Source organism: Prionailurus bengalensis, chromosome A1 (assembly GCF_016509475.1).
Source record: "Prionailurus bengalensis isolate Pbe53 chromosome A1, Fcat_Pben_1.1_paternal_pri, whole genome shotgun sequence".
NCBI classification, from domain to species: domain Eukaryota; kingdom Metazoa; phylum Chordata; class Mammalia; order Carnivora; family Felidae; genus Prionailurus; species Prionailurus bengalensis.
Window position 1 is genome coordinate 103,261,806 of NC_057343.1, and position 21,395 is coordinate 103,283,200.

General features: G+C 42.8%; 1 protein-coding gene and 1 long non-coding RNA gene across 6 annotated transcripts in view; one reads left to right on the forward strand and one right to left on the reverse strand.

Annotated features, from left to right (window-relative positions):
- The window catches only part of ZNF608 (zinc finger protein 608), a 121,251-nt gene extending 114,119 nt beyond the window's left edge, over window positions 1-7,132 (reverse strand). For 2 of the 5 annotated variants that reach the window (XM_043586543.1, XM_043586559.1), the window contains exons 1-2: window positions 4,535-5,592; window positions 2,407-3,504 (exon numbers count right to left, since the gene is read on the reverse strand). In XM_043586543.1, coding sequence (XP_043442478.1) covers window positions 2,407-3,312 — 906 coding nt within the window. In that variant the 5' untranslated portion in view covers window positions 3,313-3,504; window positions 4,535-5,592. Of the gene's footprint in view, window positions 1-2,406; window positions 3,505-4,534; window positions 5,593-6,887 lie in introns of those variants that run through there. The other 3 variants (XM_043586551.1, XM_043586569.1, XM_043586577.1) reach the window with 3 other exon arrangements.
- On the forward strand, window positions 4,839-8,745 carry LOC122486888. Its single transcript, XR_006298265.1, has 3 exons — window positions 4,839-4,951; window positions 5,565-5,611; window positions 8,502-8,745. It is a non-coding gene; the product is annotated as an uncharacterized LOC122486888 (long non-coding RNA).
- Window positions 8,746-21,395: the final 12,650 nt, after the last annotated feature.

The following is a 21,395-nucleotide window of genomic DNA, read 5'->3' on the forward strand; positions in this document are numbered from 1 at the left end:
AAGCATGTCCTACTAAATCTTTTACCTCCTAAGCGGAGGATCCTCCTATCATTAGGAAGTCGTCCCTAAACTGAGGTCTCATTTTCCCATCCACGAGTTGGTGGGATCAGAGCGACTTCCCTGGGTGACATCTGTCCGAGAGAGTGTCATCTCTGGGTGCTGAGGAGGCAAGCATTCTTAAGAGTGGGGGGGGGGGGGGGGGGATCCTAAGGACCCGTGTCCCTGAGCCAACACCTCCCTGCTGGACAGAGAATGGCCAAGACTGCAGGATTCAAGCCCCTCAGAGCCATCCCTGAGGGGTCCCTGTGCCAACACCGGGGGCTCCAGTTGGCGGCGGGCGGTGGAGTGAATCTAAAGGCGCTGTGCTCTCTCCCCTCCTCCACCCCCAGCCCCATCACGACTTGTTTGCTCTTCATTTATGTAATTCACATTATTGCATTTATACTGCTCCCGACTCCAGATGAGTTGCACGTATATGAATAATTTAATTCTTCCATTCTTCATCCAGTTTCCTCTGTGACTGGAAAGTGAAAAGAACACAAAAACTGGAGAACCGACACCGTGCTCTAATCTCAGTTGCCATGACAGCAGCCTTTGAGATACAGAAATGTTCCGACTGCCAGCTAAACAAAATTGTTGAATGTGAACATTTGGCTGGAAGATTAAAAGGCTAAGGGGAATGCAAAAGGGCAGTACCTCCCACATTCCAGGCAGCAGTGAATCCAATCAAATGGTTCTGACTCCTTAACCACAGCCATTGTGAGCACTGGATTAGGGCAATTCATCTAGATAGTTAGAGCAGATTATAACTGCAATTGGGAGACTATTGGCAACAAAAGTAAATGCCCTACTGTACTAAGTAATAAGATTTCAGAACGCCTTTTAGCAGAAATTACGTGCAACTACGCAGTGAAATGGAAGTATCGAAACCTGGGATTTTTAAAAATGCATTTCAAGTCATCACTGTAAAATGCTTGTCTGCCCAAAGGCACCGGAATCAAAGAAGCGTTCGCAGGCTTTTTGGGATGCTGGCAGTATCTACACTTTGATGGACCTTCAACAACTGCTCAAATCATAAAATCAGAACTTTCTTCCTGTACTCCCATCATTAAAGTCTTCAACACACAAAAACAAAAATTGAAAGGTTTGAGGACAGAGCAGCGAATAACTGTACATGGAAATAATCACCCAAAGACATCTTACAGTTCGGATCAAGTTAGACATAGCAAATACACCAAAGTATTTAAGAAGCACATTTCCAAACAGCCACGCCATAAATCACAGGATATGAATTTTTGCTTCTGCAAAGCACTACCGGCAGGATTAAAGACCGATTTTACAGAAACATTACTCACACCCCCAGCTCTCTCCCAACCTGCAGGGGGGACAGAGCACTTTCAGTCCAACGCACCACCGTCACCAGACCAGTAAGTCACAGGCCCCCAGCACCGAATGGCACAGCCCTGGGGGCAAGTTTTCCAAAGGCAGTGTCTAACCAGACTTTTGCTCAAATGCGACCCCAAATTCTCGTCTCCTCTGGCCGTTTTCACATTTCAGGAGCACCGATCCGCCAAGCCTTTTTTTTTTTCACTTGTCTTCACCAGCCTTCCCACTACTCCCTAGGCAAGCCAGAAATCCAAAGGAGAACACTCATATCTCCAGCTAAGAACTGGGCCAGGGCACCAGGGTACAGTCCTAAAAGCCACCAAAAACATTCCAGTCATTCTACACGGCGAAGCAACCGACAACACAGGGGCACCGAGCTGGGGTTTAACCCAGGACCAATGAGAGGAACCCATGCAAGGCTGATGCCCTTTGACAGAACTGTGTTGGAGAAAGTAACGGAAAAAAATAAAAATAAAAATAAACAGGTTGAGGGAGGAGTGTAATTGAGAATCCTCGACCTACCTCCCCAGGGAGGGACCGTGAACCCTGCCCCTAAGGACACACTACCAGAAATACTAGGGCGCGTATATTCACACGTAAGACAGCTCTCCTTGGGCGAGAAACCAGGACAGCAGTCAAGTGGGTACATGAGCAGGTTTTCTATGAAAAGCACACCACAACTGGCTGACTGGCCAGAAGCCCTTCTGCAGGGTAAAAGGCACTTTAGGAACACCCAGGCCCTCCCACCCGGGGACCCGAACACTCAGCACCACAAGCAGCAGCAGCAGAAGCAAGAGCTAAAACCGTGCACCCAAGGAAGCTCCCCCATTCCAAATTTTCGTGGAAAGGATGCAGAGGACAGAAATCTCACAAAGAACCAGAAAGCACGAATAGGAAGTGTGAAGGCACACAGAGGACACCCACCCCCCTCCCCAAACACACACACACACACACACACACACACACACAAATGCACACAAAGAGGAAAGTGGGAAGTCGAGGAAGGCGACTTTATCCTACCTTCTCGGTTTTCAGTTTCTTGATTCGCCTGTGGCTCTCCTCCTCCTCCTCTTCCTTCTTTAACAACATAGAGTTTCCCATGAGCCCTGAATCCGGGGCACTTTTGCTAACTTCCCCTGCAGCCGCGCCGCTGCCACTCCCAGCGCCCCCGCAGTGGAAGGGGCTCGCGCCACCTCCATTGCTCTTGGCCCCAAAGCCATAGAGGTGCCCCCCGGAAGGGGCCTGGCCGCCACTGCCATTCTGGTGGCCCTGAAGCAGGTCGTGCTTGTCCTTCCTGGATTTCCCCGCATCCTTATCCCGCTTGGCACCTCGGCTGCTCTGGCTTTTACCTGCCTTCTCCTCTTTGCTTTTCCCACAGGAGGCCGCCCCCGCGGTGGCCGCGGAGGTGCCGGTGCCGGTACTATTGCCGTTTGGGTTGCTGACGCCGCCGCTGCTCACACTTTGACCCAGCGCTGAATTCATGCCAGTTGCCTCTCCAGGGCGCCCTTGGACTTCCTGCCTCTTGCCAGTGCTGCTGATCTCGGGAATCCCATACAAGGCAGCAGAAGGCAGAGATTTATTAGCATCCTTAGAAGTTTTACTCCTTTTCACTTTTGATTTGCTGGTCTCTTTGTGTGAATTCCCCTGGGGAGCAGAAGGCTGAACAGAAGCAAATTTTAGGCCATCAGCTAAGGCTGCGGTAGCACCGGCCCCGCTGGAGGCCAGACCTCCGCAATCCTTCGAGTTGCTGCTGCCAGGCGTGTTGGTGGAATTATTCATCTCAAATTTCTGTCTGTCCTTCTCCAAATCAGCGTCCAAATCGATTATTAAATTTCCAACCCCGATTTCCCAATCATCACCACTGTCATAAGTATCGACCGTATTTGGATCCACACCTTTTCCTGCAGTAGAAATGTTCACTGACATCCTGAAGATGAGCTCTCTAGTATAAAAATCCGATGAACTTTCCTTTGGAGATGAGGGGACATCCGTTTAGCTCCGCTGGGCTTTCTCTTAAAAAAAAAAAAAAAAAAAAAATCTTCTACTCTTCCTCTTCTTTTTCCTGCCCCAGGAATGTGTCCAGGGATTTTACACCCTTTAGTCCCGGTCCACCTTTTCCTGTGAAGGGGGGAAAAGTCGGATATTTCTTGTCTGGGTGTTACCAGAATAAAAAACGATTAATACTGGGGAGTCAGTAAGGGGCACAGGGAAAATTGGAGAGGAAGGTGGCTCCTATATTTGTCTCCACAGTCCAGTACCAGGTTTAAAAGAAAATAACCAAGCCCAAAAAACTTACCCGTGATAGTAAGCATCTTACAGTAGCTTTAAAAAAAAAAAAATCCCTTTATCAACAGCACAAGGATAATCACTCTTTTTAAGGCATTAAAATATCTTAAAGATCTGAGTCAAGTCCAGAAAGGTTTTAAAAAAAAAAAAAAAAAAGAGTTTAGGATTTTTTTTTTTCATACATGTGATATCTCAACCCCAGAAACACAGCCTAAACACTCAGACGAGAGGGAGGAACACAGCTTTAAACATCCCTAAACGCGTCCTAGATCTTGCAATTTCAAAGACCAGACCCTGGAAGTCCTCTTGAGGCTAGTTTCAGAATTATGTTTCTAAATTTTCCTTATTTCTAATTTTATGACTTCTTTTTACAAATTGTCTGGGCAATCAGTTTTTTGTTCCCAGTAAGGAACAGGAAAAACAACCAATAACTACCTCCCCCCCCCCCCAGCAAACACATACCGTCTCTTCCCCAACAGTTTATACAATTTTATTTTTGAAATACACACACACGTCTTTAAGAGCATTTCTCTATAAAAAGACAGTGTTTAAAAAAAAAAAGGCTGAATACCTGCCTTTTGAGGGAAAAAAAAAATTACATGTAAACAATTCTACCGTATTCCTAGGTCACAGACTTGCTCAATCTGTTAAATATGGTGCCACTGACTGTACAGGGAAACTGATTAAGACATGCACTTTAAGTAGTCTGCGCCAAGGTGGCCTCAATGACCGCAAATGAGTGTGTGTTTGACAAAGATCAGTTAAAACGGTTTTTAAAGGGATCAGCCCCTTTTAACAGTTGATTGTCGAGAAAAATAAATAAATATACATACACACACACACACACACAGACATTGCTTACCTTTAATCCTTTATCATTTTTTAATTAGGCCAGCAAATCAAAATGCCTTTCCCACTCCACTCGGCAAACAAGCCTGTGCCTCATTTTACTTAAACACCAAATGATCAAGAAGGAAGAAACCAAATAACACATCTCAGCCAGAATAATCACTCGATAACATTATTCCACCTCCCCACCCCCCTTTTGGCAAACGGATCAGGAGTCCTTTTCTCCTTAAAAAAATGTGTCACTGTACAGCTGGAAGATAATGTTTCACATTCACAACAGAAGCACCAAAGGTTTTTTTTTCCTCTTAACAAGCATCGAGAATAATAGTTTTTTATAGATATATATAAAAAAAAGAGAGAGCTTAGAGAAAAAAGTTTTCCCAACTTCTCATTCCGCCTTCAGTTCCAGACTTCAGAGTCACCGTGATCAGTAAGTAATGATCCCATGTAGCAAACCTACAGGCGTCCGCTAGTAACAAGACAGAATGTGCTAACATCGGGATAAATTAGTGAAAGGGGAGAAAGAATAAGAAGAAACGACTGAAAATCTGGGCTGGATTCCGCCTGTTAGTCGGGAAGTGGCATTTTTCCGCCCGTCCTGACAGATTTGATTTCTTGAACTAACTTAAGAGGAAAGGAGGGGGAAGAAGAGGGGGAGGGGAGGAGGGGGCGACGAGGGAGGAGGGGGGAGGGGCAGGAGGAGGAAGAAAGGGTAGGACGAGAACCCCAGCCGAAGGAGAAAAAGAAAGGTGTGGAGGGGGAGGGGAGCAGATGATTCAATGAGCTGATAAACCAGTTAGAACAGCATTCGCTCGGGGCGGGGGGCGGGGGGGTGAGGAAAATAACGGCGTTTAAAATTGGTTCAGTCTTCGAAACCCAAAGGATGTGATGTTTTCCTGTTTTATGTTGTTTTAAGAAAAAGGAACCCAGTTCCTAGTATAGTCCCCGGGGGCGGGGGGGGGGGGGGGGATCCGCCGTCGCTCAAGCCAATCACTCATGTGGTAATTCGATAATTAGAGTCAAAAAAAAAAATTTTTTTTTAGGCGACCTTTTTCCGGACAGTTTTTCCCATTGATAGTCGCAGCAAACGGTGCGTCTCCCTTTTATTTATTTTTCTCTCCTCCTCCTCTCTCACCCACCCCCCTCCTGTGTTTAGTCAGATGGCCCCGGAGCTTGGCTTAGTATTTTTAATTAGCTGGCGTTTGGAAGCTAAAAGCAGTAATGAATTGTTGATGGATTGGAAGTGGAGAGTCGCTTTGCTGGAAATGTCGGGGCTGGGAGAGGGGGATGGGCGAGTTAGCAACAACCAACCATCTAAAAGGAGCGATTTTGTTACAGTGCAAGCCTTTCACATCACGTGAGGATCAAGGGCTCAATTGGTTGTCGTGAGAACAAAAATGGTGACAAGCGTATCAAGAAAATACTGATCTGGTCTTTAAAAAAAAGCTGAAGGTCTCTCCCCTCCCCCTGCACACACTCCCCACCCCCCGCCGCCGCCTCCCCGCGCCCCCACCCCCCTGCAGTGGGCGCAGCTACAAGTTATGAATGTGAAACATTTCTCGCAGATCTAGGCTCTCGGAAGTTCGAAGGAGTGAAATGTAATGAGCACAAGAGCAAAGCAGATGTTTTAAAGAAACACCTTATAAACCTCTCCTCAACTTATCTCCAATTTGTCGGCTTTCCCGAGGGGCCAGGGATGGGGACGCCTAGCAGAGGAGGGAGGGCACCTCCAAGCTACTTGGGTTTTAGGGACCCCCTCACGTCTTAAACAAAGAAAAATATTTTGCTAGCTCGCGAGCCAGGTCATGTAATAAACACACCATTGTTACTCTATTTGTGGGTTTGTTTGGGCTGGGTGGGGCGCTTTTTTTTCCCCTTAATGGTGTTTTTGCTGCTTGGCTTTTTTAAGGAGGTGGAAAATGGTAATTATAACCATTACATGTAATGGGTGACTATTCCCTTGTTTAATATTAAATTATTGGGAACTAGGATGTGGCAAGAGATAGAAATCGGCTTGTTCTGCCCTTCCCCCCATTTTCCTGGCTCGGTTTGGAAGAGGGTCTTGCCCAGCTAGGACAGGAGAGGGAGGGGGCGAGGTGAGCTAGGGAATGGACACTGCAGATCAGGATATGTAACTGTGTCACTTTTATTCTCCTTGGGTTACAGCCCAAAAGGTAATTTACTCTAAGTTACCCCGAGTGCCCAGTCAAGCTTAATTTGTGTGAAGAAGTTACAAATGCTTCACCCTCCACTGAATAAAATTCACCCTTCTTGGGTTGTTGTTCTCAATGCAAAAGCCAAACCCTGTAACTAGTTCCTCATTTCAATGCATAAAACTCGCACATTCCCCACGCAACCGTACTTACGGTCTGTATTGGATCGAGTTGACCTTTTCCTTCTAACTGCATTGAATGTGTTTGGTTGCAGCCGCTTTATTTTGGAAATTATAAGCTCTTCAACAAATTTATTATTAAAGAAGATGGACCATCAAATGTCACAGACCGTCCTGTGTATTTTTTGTAAAAGCAAAAATTAACATTAAAAAAAAAAGAAAACAAAAATCCCCCTGGTGCACACACACAACAAGCTTGTTCTGCAACACTGAAATCAGGACTGAAACACAACACACACACAGGGGGAGTGGAGCAAAAGGAGCTCTCAGCCTCTATACCTGAAAGGGACTTTTCTTTGTTCCCATTGCCCTTTCGCATCGGGCCAATCAGAGAGCAGCTTTTATGAAACTGGGCTCTCTCATTGGCTAGCTGCTTTCTCTTGGCTACTGTAGGGGGTTGAGATATACACACGTATAAAACACACACTGAGAGCGGGTGGGGGTGCGGTGGGGGGTGGTTGTGGAGACAAAGCGTTTTATTTTCCAACCAGATTGGGGATGGGGAACCTCCTGCAGTAAGAAGAAAAAAAAAAATGGTGCGCCCGTTTCAATTACTACATCATTCACATAAAACACTTATTTATTAAAACAAATCTCAAACAGGCTGCGAGGAAAGGATGTCGGTAAATACAAGTTTGATTGTGTTATCTTGGGGGAAATAATGTATGTGATCGCTCGGTGGCAGAGGGAAGCCAAATGAGCCACTAGCGCGTAGCGAGGAGAAGAAGAGGGAGGCTGGCTGTGTGGAAATGACTGCGAGCGTTTTGCTGGCTTCCCTTCCTTGTTGCAAGGACTCAGCAGCGCGAACTCCCAAGAATGATTTTCTGTATTGCAGCTTCTGGCTTTCAACCCTCCCCCACCACTTTGCCCTTCTTCCAATTTTTTTTTTTTTTCCCCGTGTCTCTCTTTTTACTCGCTGATTAAATAAGAAAAATCGATCTGGGGGTAAAGGCGGCGGTGGGGAAACAAGTAACCCTTTTGTTTCCAGTCTTCTGTTGTACAAGCACTGAAGTGTGAACGCTGGCAACCATTTAACCGCCACTACGTGAACACTTCTTCCCTGGAATTTGTAACAGATCTTTTCCACCTGGTTCTAGGCGGCTCCAAAAAAATTAAAAAATAAAATAAGGTCCCAGCCAACCATATTAACACCTCGGGCCAGCCTCGTTTTTTACCAAATCGATTTGTGGGAGATAAATATACCAGAAAGATCAACCCGTTAAGCAGTCCCAGTATGCATTTTTAAACGGAAAGATTGTCAGAGTTCCCCTTCCCCCAGATCTTTAACCCTATCTTGGGGAAAGGAGTTGGGGGGGGGGGGGGGAGATGTGTCAAAGTCCTCTGACCGCTAGCCAGCTCAATCCACCAAGAATAGAGAAATATTTTACAATCTATTATAGGACGAATGCCAACAACCAAGTTAATGGGACTCTGAGGTCGCAGGATAAGAGAGGTTATATAAAATAACAAGCACAGTATTGTACTGTAACAGCTAATATACTTAAATTAATGTATATATGTATATATATTAAGCCTTTAAAGCACTTTTATTTTTTAATATTTCACTGTCATTTGCCATTACTTTTAGGAGCTACAAGGTGGAAACCTTAAAGTCAAAGATGTACTCTGAATTTCACTGAAAGCATCATGATCCCAAGCATTAAAGATCCAACACTACTGTAATTTCCACATGACAATTACAATTTGAGGATGTGTCTTCAGAGTCAAGTGGACATAGAAAGTGGATTACTGGTAGCAAAAGACAGCTTATGATGTAAACTCTCAGTGATGACTTTGCGGGTCAATAAAAATATTTATGTCACCTGTTTTAAGTAATGTCTATTGACTCATGTTTGAGCTTCGAATATATTTAGTTCTTTTTAAAAATGGCAATGTGTTGTTTCACTACCCACAGATGAACTCAACTTGACGCTGTAAATAGTAATAAACAGCACTTTGCTGAAGTATATAAACTAGAGGAATGCAATCTAGACTAGTCCTGAGATCTCCCTAAAGCGATCTGTATTCTAATCAACGCGATACATTAACAAATAAAATGGGGCAAATTAGCCACCTGATATCCACTCACCCTCCATTTTAGCTCTGATGTTTGTTTCTATTTTTGAATACACAGATTTACAATTTTTTTTAATGTTCTATTGATAGGAATAGCACCATATGGTGATTTTTTTTTTTTTTTTTTAAACTTTTCTTCTTTTGGAAGAGTGGTTCCTCAAACGTCCAGATCATTCCTGGGCACTTCCAGTGTCCCTGGGGTATGTACTCCATTTCAGCCATTGGAAGACCATGGCTAACCACCCCCCCCCCCCCAATGTTGTATCAGCTTAGAAAAATCAACAGCTAGCTCTTACAACTGGACTTCAAAAAGCACGGAAAATAAGACCTGAATTTGTGAAGCTGGAAAGGGTAGAAGCAGCCCTCTAACACCGCCTTGGTAAAAAACAAATCCCTGAGTCTGGGGCATGGATTCAGGATAACTAAAACCAAAGCTCAGGCTTCCTAATACTCAAATAATCTGATCTACCCCTAACATTACCACCTAACCTTAAATCTTAAACTTTTTTTGTTCAGTAAACCCTACTGGTCAAAGGTAGGGGCTTATGCCAAACTCAGTCACGAATTTAACTCAAACCATTCTCCCGCCATCCCAACGTCTCCACACTCCATTTGCACCCCACCCCCCATCTCCTGCCCTCCCCATTCTTCTCGAAGATTTGAATAAGCCAGAGTTGTTACGCTGGCTTTGCGTGCGTTTGTTTTGTTTTGTTTGACAAAGGGGGCAATCAAGAGACATCAGAGGGCTATCAGCTAATTGATGAGTGAAACGAAGATAATTAACTAGCGGCTTTAGAAAGTCAGGGCTGCTCCCCTCACAAAAATCGGGACGCTCTCAGATTTTCGAGAAGAAAGTTTTAGCTCTGTCTCTTATCAAGATAACAGGACCACGCCAGTCTCCATGTTAATATCCACATGCACATCCTTCGCGACGCTGGCACACTATTGCATGACACGAGCACTTTGTCATTTTAGTGCCTGTCTCCCCAGAGATGTGGTAGTGGGGAGGAGCCAGCTGGAATTGGAGTCTAGAAGGAATGGAGGGGTGGAAGCCGCTTGAGGAACAGTGGGTAAAGGGGGCAGTTAAAGAGTGTTCCCCAATCACCATCACCAAGAGCCCTGCCCCCCAGGATATTCTGCACCAATCACAAGGTGCAGAAGCTTCCGGACTAGGACTTTCCCCACTATTTACGAGCCAAAGAGCTCAATGCTGAGAAGGCCAGGGCCTTCGAGCAGTTAACACAGAAAAACACAACAGTAGATGTGTCTCCGGTTCCTATTTCCTCTGAATTATGGTATATGAGGGATCAGAAAAAAATTCTTCAGCTTTTATTCGGATGGGAGTGCATACCTGGTCCTAGCTTTTCCAAAAAATCTCTGTCAACATGGACGCGTCCTCGCTCAGGACCAAGTGGGAAATGCGGAAAGCAAAGTTGTAAGGAATAAAACCGACCTGGAAATGGGCTTGGTGTATGGGAAAAGGAACTCAATTTAGACATAATGAGAAACTTTGTGGCTGCCCAAGAAGATTGTGGAGAAAGATTCTTATCTGTGTGGGGTTGTTAATGAACAGACCGGGCCTCAAGGTAGTGGGCAGGTGACCTGCCCTGGTTTCCAGGGAACGAAAATGTAGAGTTGGTGATTTACACGCCCACACAAACACTAGAAGGTCTTCACTCTTTTTACCTACTGGTAACATTCTAGCTTCCCACTTGCACAAGGTCTTCTAGAGAAAAGTGTTTCTCTGCCTTTTCACACCTGCTGACTAAGTCCACGTTGAGTTTCCGGGGAGGATGTTTAACGCTATCCCTCCCTAGACAACTATCGCCAAAAAGAGACGAGCAGTGTTCTTGGTTAAACATTTGGCACGTTTGCAATGTCCTGAAATATCGCCGGACCAAAATAAAGTGACAAGAAGCAGGTGTCCAGTGGAAAGAGAGGACCTGTACACAGAAACATTTCAGGCCCTTCCCTGGGGGGGGCAGAAGGCAGGGTGAGGTAGGGTGGGATCCATAAAGGAAACACACTGATGGTATTCACCCTTCCCGGGAAGACTTGGGGATATTCAGATAACACGTTTTGTGACTACGGACATTTACACACATTGTGTAACACAGCTGGGCTAACGTCTCAGGTCGTTTCTATGCACCATTCACCTTCCATTTAATCTCCTGAGAGTCTAACAAAAGGGACCCTCCATTGAGGGGAAGGAGATTAATGGCTATCTTCACACATCTTCATACCCCAGTTTTGTTTCAACAAATTGAAACGATATAAAGCACAATTCCCATGCTCTGATGTAAGACTACGATGGAGTTTAATAGCAAAGAAATACAGAGCTAAAGAAGATGCTTCCCCCTCTATGTGTGTGTCTTTCCCCATCTCTTCTCCCAATCCTCAAACTTGCAGGAAAAAAAGAAAACACAGCAGATCGCGTCCCTTTCAGGCCCTGCAGTGCTAGAGAAACTAGCAAAAATCGCAAAACAGTGCATTCTTCTAAAGGAAAACATTTGTATACGGCTCACATTGAGAGAACCGCAATGTAGGTCAGTGTTAAGTGTCTGAAATGGAACCTCTGCTTGGAGCAGGCCCTTGCAGCGTCGTGCCCGCTACTATATCTGAACGGGTGCCCAGGCAAGGTCTGCGGATCAGTTAACAAAGTAAGGCAATTTACATCGCATGTAATGAAACCATTTCTGGAAAAGGATTTTTCTTTTATGCCAGTGGAGACTGGGTACATAAAGAAGATCAAAACACAAGCTCCAGTTTTTTAAAACTACTTATTGGAGATTGCTGTTGCTGGTTTTATTACAATATGTATTTTACAGATTTAGGTAATAGCCCTGATTTTTCAAATCGACCTCTGTTTAGACACGTTTCACTTTGGGCTGTTTCTTGTCTGCAAAATTACAGTCATTTGCACGTTATTACAGTGAGTAGGAGACAGATTGTATTTAGCGTTGGGTGGGGGAAGGGTTATTATGGGAAGTGTTCTGCTACGGTCAGCACATAATTTCAGCCTGAAGAAAATTGCTTCTGAATGGCTGGTCTGTTAGCTAGCCAAGGAATGGTCACTGGGAGAGACTGAAAAAATACTTCTGCTTAATCTGCATTATAGAATTACTCTCATTTCCAGAAAGATGGTCTGTGGAAAGAATGATCGTTAAAGGCAACGTGAAAACTTGTAGGTGAAATGTTGTCACAGCTCTCTTTGAATCTAAAACAATTCCGACCAAAGACGATGCCACCAAGAAGGAAAGGGCCCGAAGGGAGCCCATACAGCCATTATGTTCCAACCCATCTTTCTCCCTTGCTTTGCTTTCTCAGCTCCCCCTCTTGCGATTTACAAAAATCTCTAGAACCTTAATGACAGTGGGTTTTTAACATGCGTGTCAAATTGTGTAAGAGTAATACAAAATTCACGGGCAAGTATATCTCTAGCTCTCACACATATATGACTGCAAGAAAAAAAAAAAATTCCCAATACAGCCTCTTCTTGGAAACAGTAACAGAATCCCCTTAATTGTGAAAGTATTTCATGTACTTTTGGCGCTAGAATTTCAGGATTTCTCGGCACTTTACAAACTACATTCCATTTGTGCAGATTTCAGAGAGCTGCCAGATGAATCAAGCGATGACGCTTATCAGAAACAGTCACCCCTGTCGAATTTTAATTTAAATCAAACCCTTACGCATCTGCTAAAAAAAGTCTCAATATCTTGGTTAGAAGAAAAAAAAAAAATCAGGCGACCAAAGTTCATTTTAAAAAGTAAATAAATAAAAGAGTACCATTATATTCCGCTCCTTTGGCTGCGGAGTATTACTTTTGTTGTGAACAACTGTGCCTCTTTTGTTTTCAAAACAAGCTTTCCTAAAGGATGAATCACTACAAACTTGTGGAGACTAGGCAATGCACGACAGAAAGCCAGAAAGTGATCGTGCTATTTCCTGCAGTATCCTCTCCACCCATCCTCTCGGCTCAGCGAGCCTCCAGCCCACCAGCCAATCATCATTATGGAAATGTGCTTCTCAGCCTCCTGATTGGCTGACTCCTGGGCCAGTATGTTCAGGTTTCTACAGCTCCAAGTACCATTCTTCTGCACGCCAGCCTGCTCTGTGGACCCTCTCCTTCCAAAAATATTTTAATCACTTATTCTTTGCCTTGCTTTTTTTCTCCTTTCTTTTTTTTTCCTTCTTCTTCTTCTTCTTCTTCTTCTTCTTCTTCTTCTTCTTCTTCTCCTTCTTCTTCTTTTTTTTTTTCAACGTTTATTTATTTTTGGGACAGAGAGAGACAGAGCATGAACGGGGGAGGGGCAGAGAGAGAGGGAGACACAGAGTCGGAAACAGGCTCCAGGCTCTGAGCCATCAGCCCAGAGCCCGACGCGGGGCTCGAACTCACGGACCGCGAGATCGTGACCTGGCTGAAGTCGGACGCTTAACCGACTGCGCCACCCAGGCGCCCCTTCTTCTTCTTCTTAAGATTCTTCAAATTATCCAGGGAATCACCTTTAATTATTATTTTCAACACCTTTAAAATGCAATGATCATACTGAGGAACTGCTAGGAATAGAAGTTAAGGTATGAGGACCTTTATTCTAACTACATTTTAATGTTTTCTGCTTCTTTGTATTCTTACGGTGCTTCCTTGGATTTTAGAGGAATCCCACAAAACTTCAATGAACACGTTTGTTCTACCATATTCTTGAAGTTTTATATTCTTAACATTATCGGTCCTGACTAGACTTTTCCCTCAGGTCTGTACAATCTGAAATATTTAATTAAAACAAACACTTTTTTTTTTTTAAATGCTTATTTAGTTTTGAGAGAGGGAGAGAGAGAGAGAAAGAGCAGGAAAGGGCAGAGAGAGAGGGAGACAGAGGATCCAAAGCAGGCACTGCACTGTCAGCGTGGAGTGAGATGTGGGGCTCATACTCATGAACCCTGAGATAATGACCTGAGCCAAACTCAAGAGTCAGGTGCTTAACCGACTGACCCACCCAAGCGCCCCTGAGTTAAAACACTTCTACTTTAATGCTGAAATGTTTTTCATCTGTTTAAATGTTTTATTTAAATGTTTTAAATGTTTTATTTAATTTTGAGAGAGAAAAAGAGAGAGAATGCAAGGGGGGGAGGGGCAAAAGAGAGGGACATAGGATCCAAAGTGGACTCTGTGTCGAGAGCAGAGAACCTTACGCAAGAATGGAACTCACAAACCATGAGATCATGACCTCGGCCTGAGTCGGCTGCTCAATGAACTGATCCACCCAGATAGGCGCCCCACCCCATTTTTAGGAGCAAAGGAGACAATGTATGTTTGTTCATAGTTAAGACATCGCACATGTATCTATACTTTTCAAGTGTTTAAAAGTTTTTCATTCTTATCCCCAAAGACCCCCAAATATCTTAAAGATGCACAACTCTTTGAAACTGAAAAGAGGTTTGTAATTTAAAAAAAAAGAATAATGAATATATATATGACTTAAGCATGTTCCAGAAACTCTTCTTAATTGTTCATATATACTAATTAATTTAATCTTCATAGCAGTCCCATGAGGTAAGTATTATTAGCATCAGATAAGGAGACTGAGATGCAGGAAAGATAAGTAACTTTTTCATGTATCACAGCTAAATCTTGGTGGAGCCATGATTTAATGTCGAAAGCTACCCTGAATCTGGCCACTTAGATACTGTATTAGACAGCCACCAGAACCTGGCTCCAGACAACTATTCTACCCATTTTCTTGAGCACAGAGACATTAGCAGGTGGCTGATGACTTCTCTTCCCAAAAGAATAATCAATGGAACTGCTTTTCAGTCAAAGAAAAGCCATTTTGATCGTTTTCCACCAGGGATCAATAATATGCCAAAGCAGCAGACATGGCACTTAAGGACTCAGCTTTTTTTCTTTTTTTTTTTAAGTTTATTCATTTATTTCGCGAGAGAGGGAGAGAGTGCGAGTGGGGAGAGGGCAGAAAGAGAGGAAAGAATCCCAAGCCGCACTGTCAGCACAGAACCCTACACCGGGGCTCAATCTCACAAACCTTGAGATCAGGACGCTGTATGCCTGAACCATTTAGACGCCCCAGAACTCAGGATTTTTTTTTTTTTAATCAGTTTCTTGTTATTACTCAATTGAAAATTTTTAAACATCAGAAAATATTACCATAACGAGTGGCAGAGTGAGGTTAAGAAATGACATAAGACTGGTTATTACTGATACTGCTGGTACCTATACTGGGATCATAGTATTATTCATCATGTAATATACACATATATCTGGGCATTTCTATATTAAAAATCAAAAGGAATAAAAGCTACATCTGGAAGAAGGAGCTATTCGGAGACAGTTTATCCCTTGGCTTTGGAACATTTTTTTGTCATTAATCCAAGATTAATCCAAGATTGTAAAATGGTCTCAAATGACACCGCTGTGTATACAAACAAACAGCAGATTATACTCGCTTCCTACCATTTGTTGACTCAGGTTTTTGTTTATTTGTTTGCTGGTTTTAGGTCAAATTCACTTGGTAGGCCATATATGGTGAAGATCTGTAATGTTCTGTTTATGCGTGCACTCAGGAGACTCCGTCGAACACTTTATAACTTTCTTAAACTATATTTCAATCAATAAGGAAAAAAATCAATCCCGTATAGAAATATATTCAATAGAAATTAAGGAATGAAGATGCACTATTTCATTGCAGGCCTATTACGTATTGGAAGAAAGGGAGAATATGGTAATTTAGATTTCTTCAGGGCTTTCCATCTTATTCAAAGAAGTAGAGTCATAAAAATGAAGCCAATGGTTTGGTCGTAGCAACGTATAGTGAAAGACACTAAATAATATAAGCAACATTGAACGGAATTAGACCAACTGAAGAGAAAAAAATGTTTAATCTTTTCACAAAAAAGACTATGACGTTGAGATTAAAAAGAGCATTGAAGAGGTTGAAATCATGGTAACAGTTACTATTCTTAACAAATAGGGTATAATTTTGTGAAATAATGAGATTATAACACAAGGAGTGCTGATAAAACTCTTACAGAAGAAAATGGATAAATCATTACATGTAATGAGATTTAACCATCACTGCAAGAGAAATGATATGTAATTAGAAAAAGAAATAGAATATAAAAAGAAAGCAATGTTTCTAACCATGGTTCCGCATTACTAAAAGGCTAGTGATAAAAAAGAAAATACTCTGGGTCTATTAATAAATTATGGACACAATCATCATTAATTATAATAACAATAGTCCTCTCAAATCCAAACTTGTGTCCTATCAACCTTTCATTTTGTTTAACAAACACCTGTACGGCCCCTTTATTTCACTCTGTGAAAGGCACGACGCTAAGCATTTTACAAACATAAACTCATTTCTTGTGATTCAGTTTGAGACATTCATTCAACAAATCTCTATTGTGTTCCCCAGGTTCACAGAAGATCCAAAAAGGAGTAAGACATCATCTCTGCTCTCACGATGCTTCAGATTTCATAGCTGAGTTAAGACACTTGCCAAAAAGGATTTATGATAATAAGGACAAAATGTATCCCTTTGGGGAAGAGGAAAAGCTAACTTTATCTAAGGAATCGGTGTAAGAGCTTGGGAAGAAGTAAGCTAAATCTTCACGCCACATTAGATGGCAATGGAGACAAGGTCATGCCAAGGAAAGCAACACAATGAACGTAGGTATAGAGGCAAAAAAGAAGAGGAGAGCAGTGTTAGCCCAGCTTAGCTAGATCAAAGGGACCCGGAAGGGAAGGAATGGTGGTCAGGCCATAGGTTGAAGCCTTGCTGTGGATAGAACCATTGTGAACCTGCACAAAGGTGTTTCGGTGAGGAAACAATGGAAGATGCCATCCAACTCATGCTCTGCCCACCAAGCTATAGGCCCTGCTCTGTGCTGTGCCAGCCTAAGAAAGGACAGCCTTTTATCATGTATTAAAAGGTACTCTCAGCCAGACTGGGTTGGAAGACTGCCTTTATGCTCTATGAAGAAGAGTTTGAGTGTAGCACATGGCGATGGATGGCCTAGCTCTAGTAGGTCTATAGAAAACCCTTGAATGTCTTCTAAATTAATTTACAGTCATAGAAATATACAGAAGTGCTAGTCAGAAAATGTCCAGGAAGTAGTCAATGCATTATATCTCCCATGTGTGCTTCAGACCTTGAACTGGTCTATTGAGACAATATTTAAGCCAACAAGTATATTCACTGGACAAAGAAAATGCTAAACATGTAATAAGCCAGCTCTGAATTTAGAAACCCTCAGCTTATAAAGAACAAATTCTATAAGAATACTCCACAGCCACGTTAAATAAACTAACCAGAGCAGGGAGGGGTCTTTATGAATGCAAATCTGTTGAAAGATAGGTCTTTATGAACGAAAACATGTTGATTGAAGCACAAGTTATGTCAACAAAAAGAACATAGGGTCAAAATGGGATCCCTGGGGAACAACAACATCTAAATTTGGAGCACAAAATATAACAGCTTGGATGATGAATTTAAGTGAGGAGACGCACACACACACACACACACACACACACACAAATCCAACCAGGTAAGGGATACCTCTGACAAGAACATGACCAACAACTCCAAATGCACCAGGGAAATCAAGTAAGTTTAAGACAAAAAGCCTCCACTGCTTTTTAAAAAAAAATCTTCTGTTTTGGTTTATTTATTTTTGAGAAATAGAATGTGAGCAGGGGAGGGGCAGAGAGAGAGAGAGAGGGAGACACAGAATCTGAAGCAGCCTCCAGGCTCTGAGCTGTTAGCCCAGAGCCTGACACAGGACTCAAACTCACGAACTGCAAGGTCGTGACCTGAGCCAAAGCCAGGTGCTTAACTGACTGAGCCACCGAGGTGCCCCAGCCTCCACTGTTTTTATTTGGGGAAAGGACTTAGTGATCTTAGAAGCAACAACGTAAGTAAATTGGTAGCAAACACCAATGGCTTCCTTCACCACTGAAATTGAGAGGACCAATGGAGAGATCAAAGGAAGCCTACTCTTTTCAGAAGCTTGCCCTCAAAAGGGAACAGAGAAGGAGAGTTTGAAGAAAGAGTCTGGGAGGAGACTTTTGTTGTTGTTGTCTTGTATTTTTCCAATATGAAACAGCCTTCAACATACGTTTTGAGAGAAATTAGCCAGGAGAGAGAATAAATGAAGCTTTAGACATTCATTGATGAACAAAGTTCCTCACTGATAAAGGAGAGAAAGGGAAGGAGACTAGATGGTTGTGTCTTCTCCGAGACCACCCAGCCATGACCAAGGGAGCAAGGATTTCTAGGACAGGAAACCCACAACGGGGGGACACGAAGTGGAGACCTTGGGAGCTGGCTCAACAAGGAGCTGCCCCCACGCACCAGTAACCTAAGGACATCGGTGGAGCCCAGAACAGTGCCAGCAGGCAGTGGAAGTGAAATGGCGAATATGAGTAGACTGACATAATTAGAATTTTTTTATGTGGACACCTAAAGCTCGAGTTAAGGGGAAAAGAAACTTCACTGGGGAGATTATAAGAGATCTGTCTTCTCAGAGTATAAAACATTTAACATGTATTGTCCTAAATGACTCCATTTTTAACAGGGTTGAGCTGACAAAAGTAAGAAGGAACGTTAGGGCTTTTCTTTACGCTCCAACTTTATATAATGCTAAGGTGAAAGGCTTCCATAGTTACCCAGAGAGCTACAGGCAGATCAAAAGTGATGCCGTCATTGATCATTGATCATTGATCATTGATTCATGCAAAATGAAGCTGCTCACGTTAAAATCTCACCAGTTTATTTTATATCGCTATTTTATTCAACTACTTAAACACCATTTATCAAACACCGATGATATTCCAGACGCTGGAATGCAAAAAAACCAAAAAAACTTGTTGATGCAAAAAAAACCCCCCAAAAACCCCCCAGAAAGCAAAAAACTGTGTTGGTTAATTCTTAAAAAGGATCTATTTTTAAAATCTTTTCTTTTCTTTTCTTCTTTTAACTTAAAATCAAGTTAGTTAACATACAGCATAGTAATGGTTTCACGAGTAGAATTTGGTGATTCACGACTTACATACAACACCTAGGGCTCATCCCAAGGGCCCTTCTTAATGCCCGTCACCTGTTTACCCCATCCCCCACCTGCCTCCCCAGCGGTAACACTAAGTTTGTTCTCTGTATTTAACAGTCTCTTCTGGTTTGCCCTCCTCGGTGTTTTTTATCTTATTTTTCCTTCCCTTCCCCTACGTTCATCTGTTGTGTTTCTTAAATTCCACGTATGAGTGAAATCATATGGTATTTGTCTTTCTCTGACTGGCTTATTTCGCTTAGCATGATACACTCTAGTTGCATCCATGTCGTTGCAAATGGCACGATTTCATTCTTTTCCATCACCGAGTAGTATTCCACTGTATATATAAACCACATCTTCTTTATCCATTCATCAATCCGTGGACATCCAGGCCCTTTCCAAAATTTGGCTATTGTTGACAGCGCTGCTATAAACGTTGGGGTGCATTTGCCCCTTCGAATCAGCACTTTTGTATCCTTTGGATAAATACCTACTAGTACAATTGCTGGGTCGTAGGGTAGTTCTATTTTTTAATTTTCTGAGGAACCTTCATACTGTTTTCCAGCGTGGCTGCACCAGTTTGCCTTCCCACCAACAGCGCAAAGGGGTTCCTCTTTCTCCACATCCTTGCCAACATCTATTATTTCCTGAGTTGTTAATTTGAGGTATTCTGACAGGTGTGAGGTGGTATCTCATTGTGGTCTTGATTTGTATTTCCCTGATGATGAACGATGTTGAACATTTGTCCATGTGTCTGTTAGGCATCAGGATGTCTGCCATGGAAAAGTGAGAAAGAAAGAACTTGCATTCAAGCCCAAGTGGAGGGAGAGCTGAGAGAGAGAGAGAGACAGAGAGAGAGAGAGAGAGAGGAGAAATCTAAGCAGGCTCCACACTGCCAGCACAGAGCCTATGCAAGGGCTCAATCTGATAAACCATGTGATCATGACCTGAGCTGAAATCAAGAGTTGGCAACTTAACTGACTGAGCCCCCCAGGTGCCCTAATATTTTATTTTTATTTTTTTAATTGTTCTGAATATGAAGTTTATTGTCAAGTTGGTTTCCATACAACACCCGGTGCCCCTTCCAACAGGTGCCCTCCTCAATGCCCATCACCCACCCTCCCCTCCCTGCCACCCCCCATCAACCGTCACTTCGTTCTCCGTTTTCCTAATATTTTATTTTCAAGAAATTTTTTTTTTTTTTTTTTTTTTTTTTTTTATTTTTGAGACAGAGAGAGACAGAGCATGAACGGGGGAGGGGCAGAGAGAGAGGGAGACACAGAATCGGAAACAGGCTCCAGGCTCCGAGCCATCAGCCCAGAGCCCGACGCGGGGCTCGAACTCCCGGACCGCGAGATCGTGACCTGGCTGAAGTCGGACGCTTAACCGACTGCGCCACCCAGGCGCCCCTATTTTCAAGAAATTTTTTAAAGTTGGTTGGTCTCTTAGGGATGAACATGTGACCATAATTCTACAAAGTCATTAACCTTTGCATTCCGGAAACAAGAAACTGATGAATGCGCCCTTTGCACCCCTTAGTGGAAGCAACTGGGTACAGGACGTCCAATTCCTGAATCCAGCCTGTCGAAACTTCAAGTAGAATCAGGTCACAAACACAAACAAAAGAAAAAAAAAAAACAGAACAAAACATGAGGGCGTTCCGGAAGAGAACAAAACAAAAATGACCTGCAACCTCAGCGTCCATCTCAGAAATAAGTTTATTTATTGGTTTGTTTGTTTGTTTAATTTAAGTTTTATTAGTTTATTTTGAGGGGAGAAAGAGAGAATCCCACGCAGGCTCCATGCTGTCAGCACGGAGCCCAACGTGGGCTCAAACTCACGGACTGTGAGACCATGACCTGAGCCGAAATCAAGAGTCGGACGCTTAACTGACTGAGCCATCCAGGTTCTCTCGGAAAATTTACTTAAATGCGAGAGAATGAGTCGTACAGAAAGAGCAAAGTTCCTAGAATGATAAATATCACTTTCAGGCCAAGTTTAGTATAGGCTAAAGATGATGATACAAATATTCTAAAAATCTGTCCCAAAACATTCAAAGACACTCTAATGAAAAAAAAAAATTGGAAGCGGTGTATTATTCAGAGAAGGAATCAGAAAAGATTTATGGAAGCCATGACGTATAGCTCTGGAAAATATGATACAAAAAAACATGTAAGAATTAGATACGCATCTAATATCTGACAATAGTACAAAAACGATTAAATGACTTAGCCATTGAAAAACAGGTTACCTAGGGTTTTTCATACCATTAAATATATATTACATCTATTTATTTATTTGAAAAGTTTGGCATATAACTTGTGTCTGATCACCTTTTAAA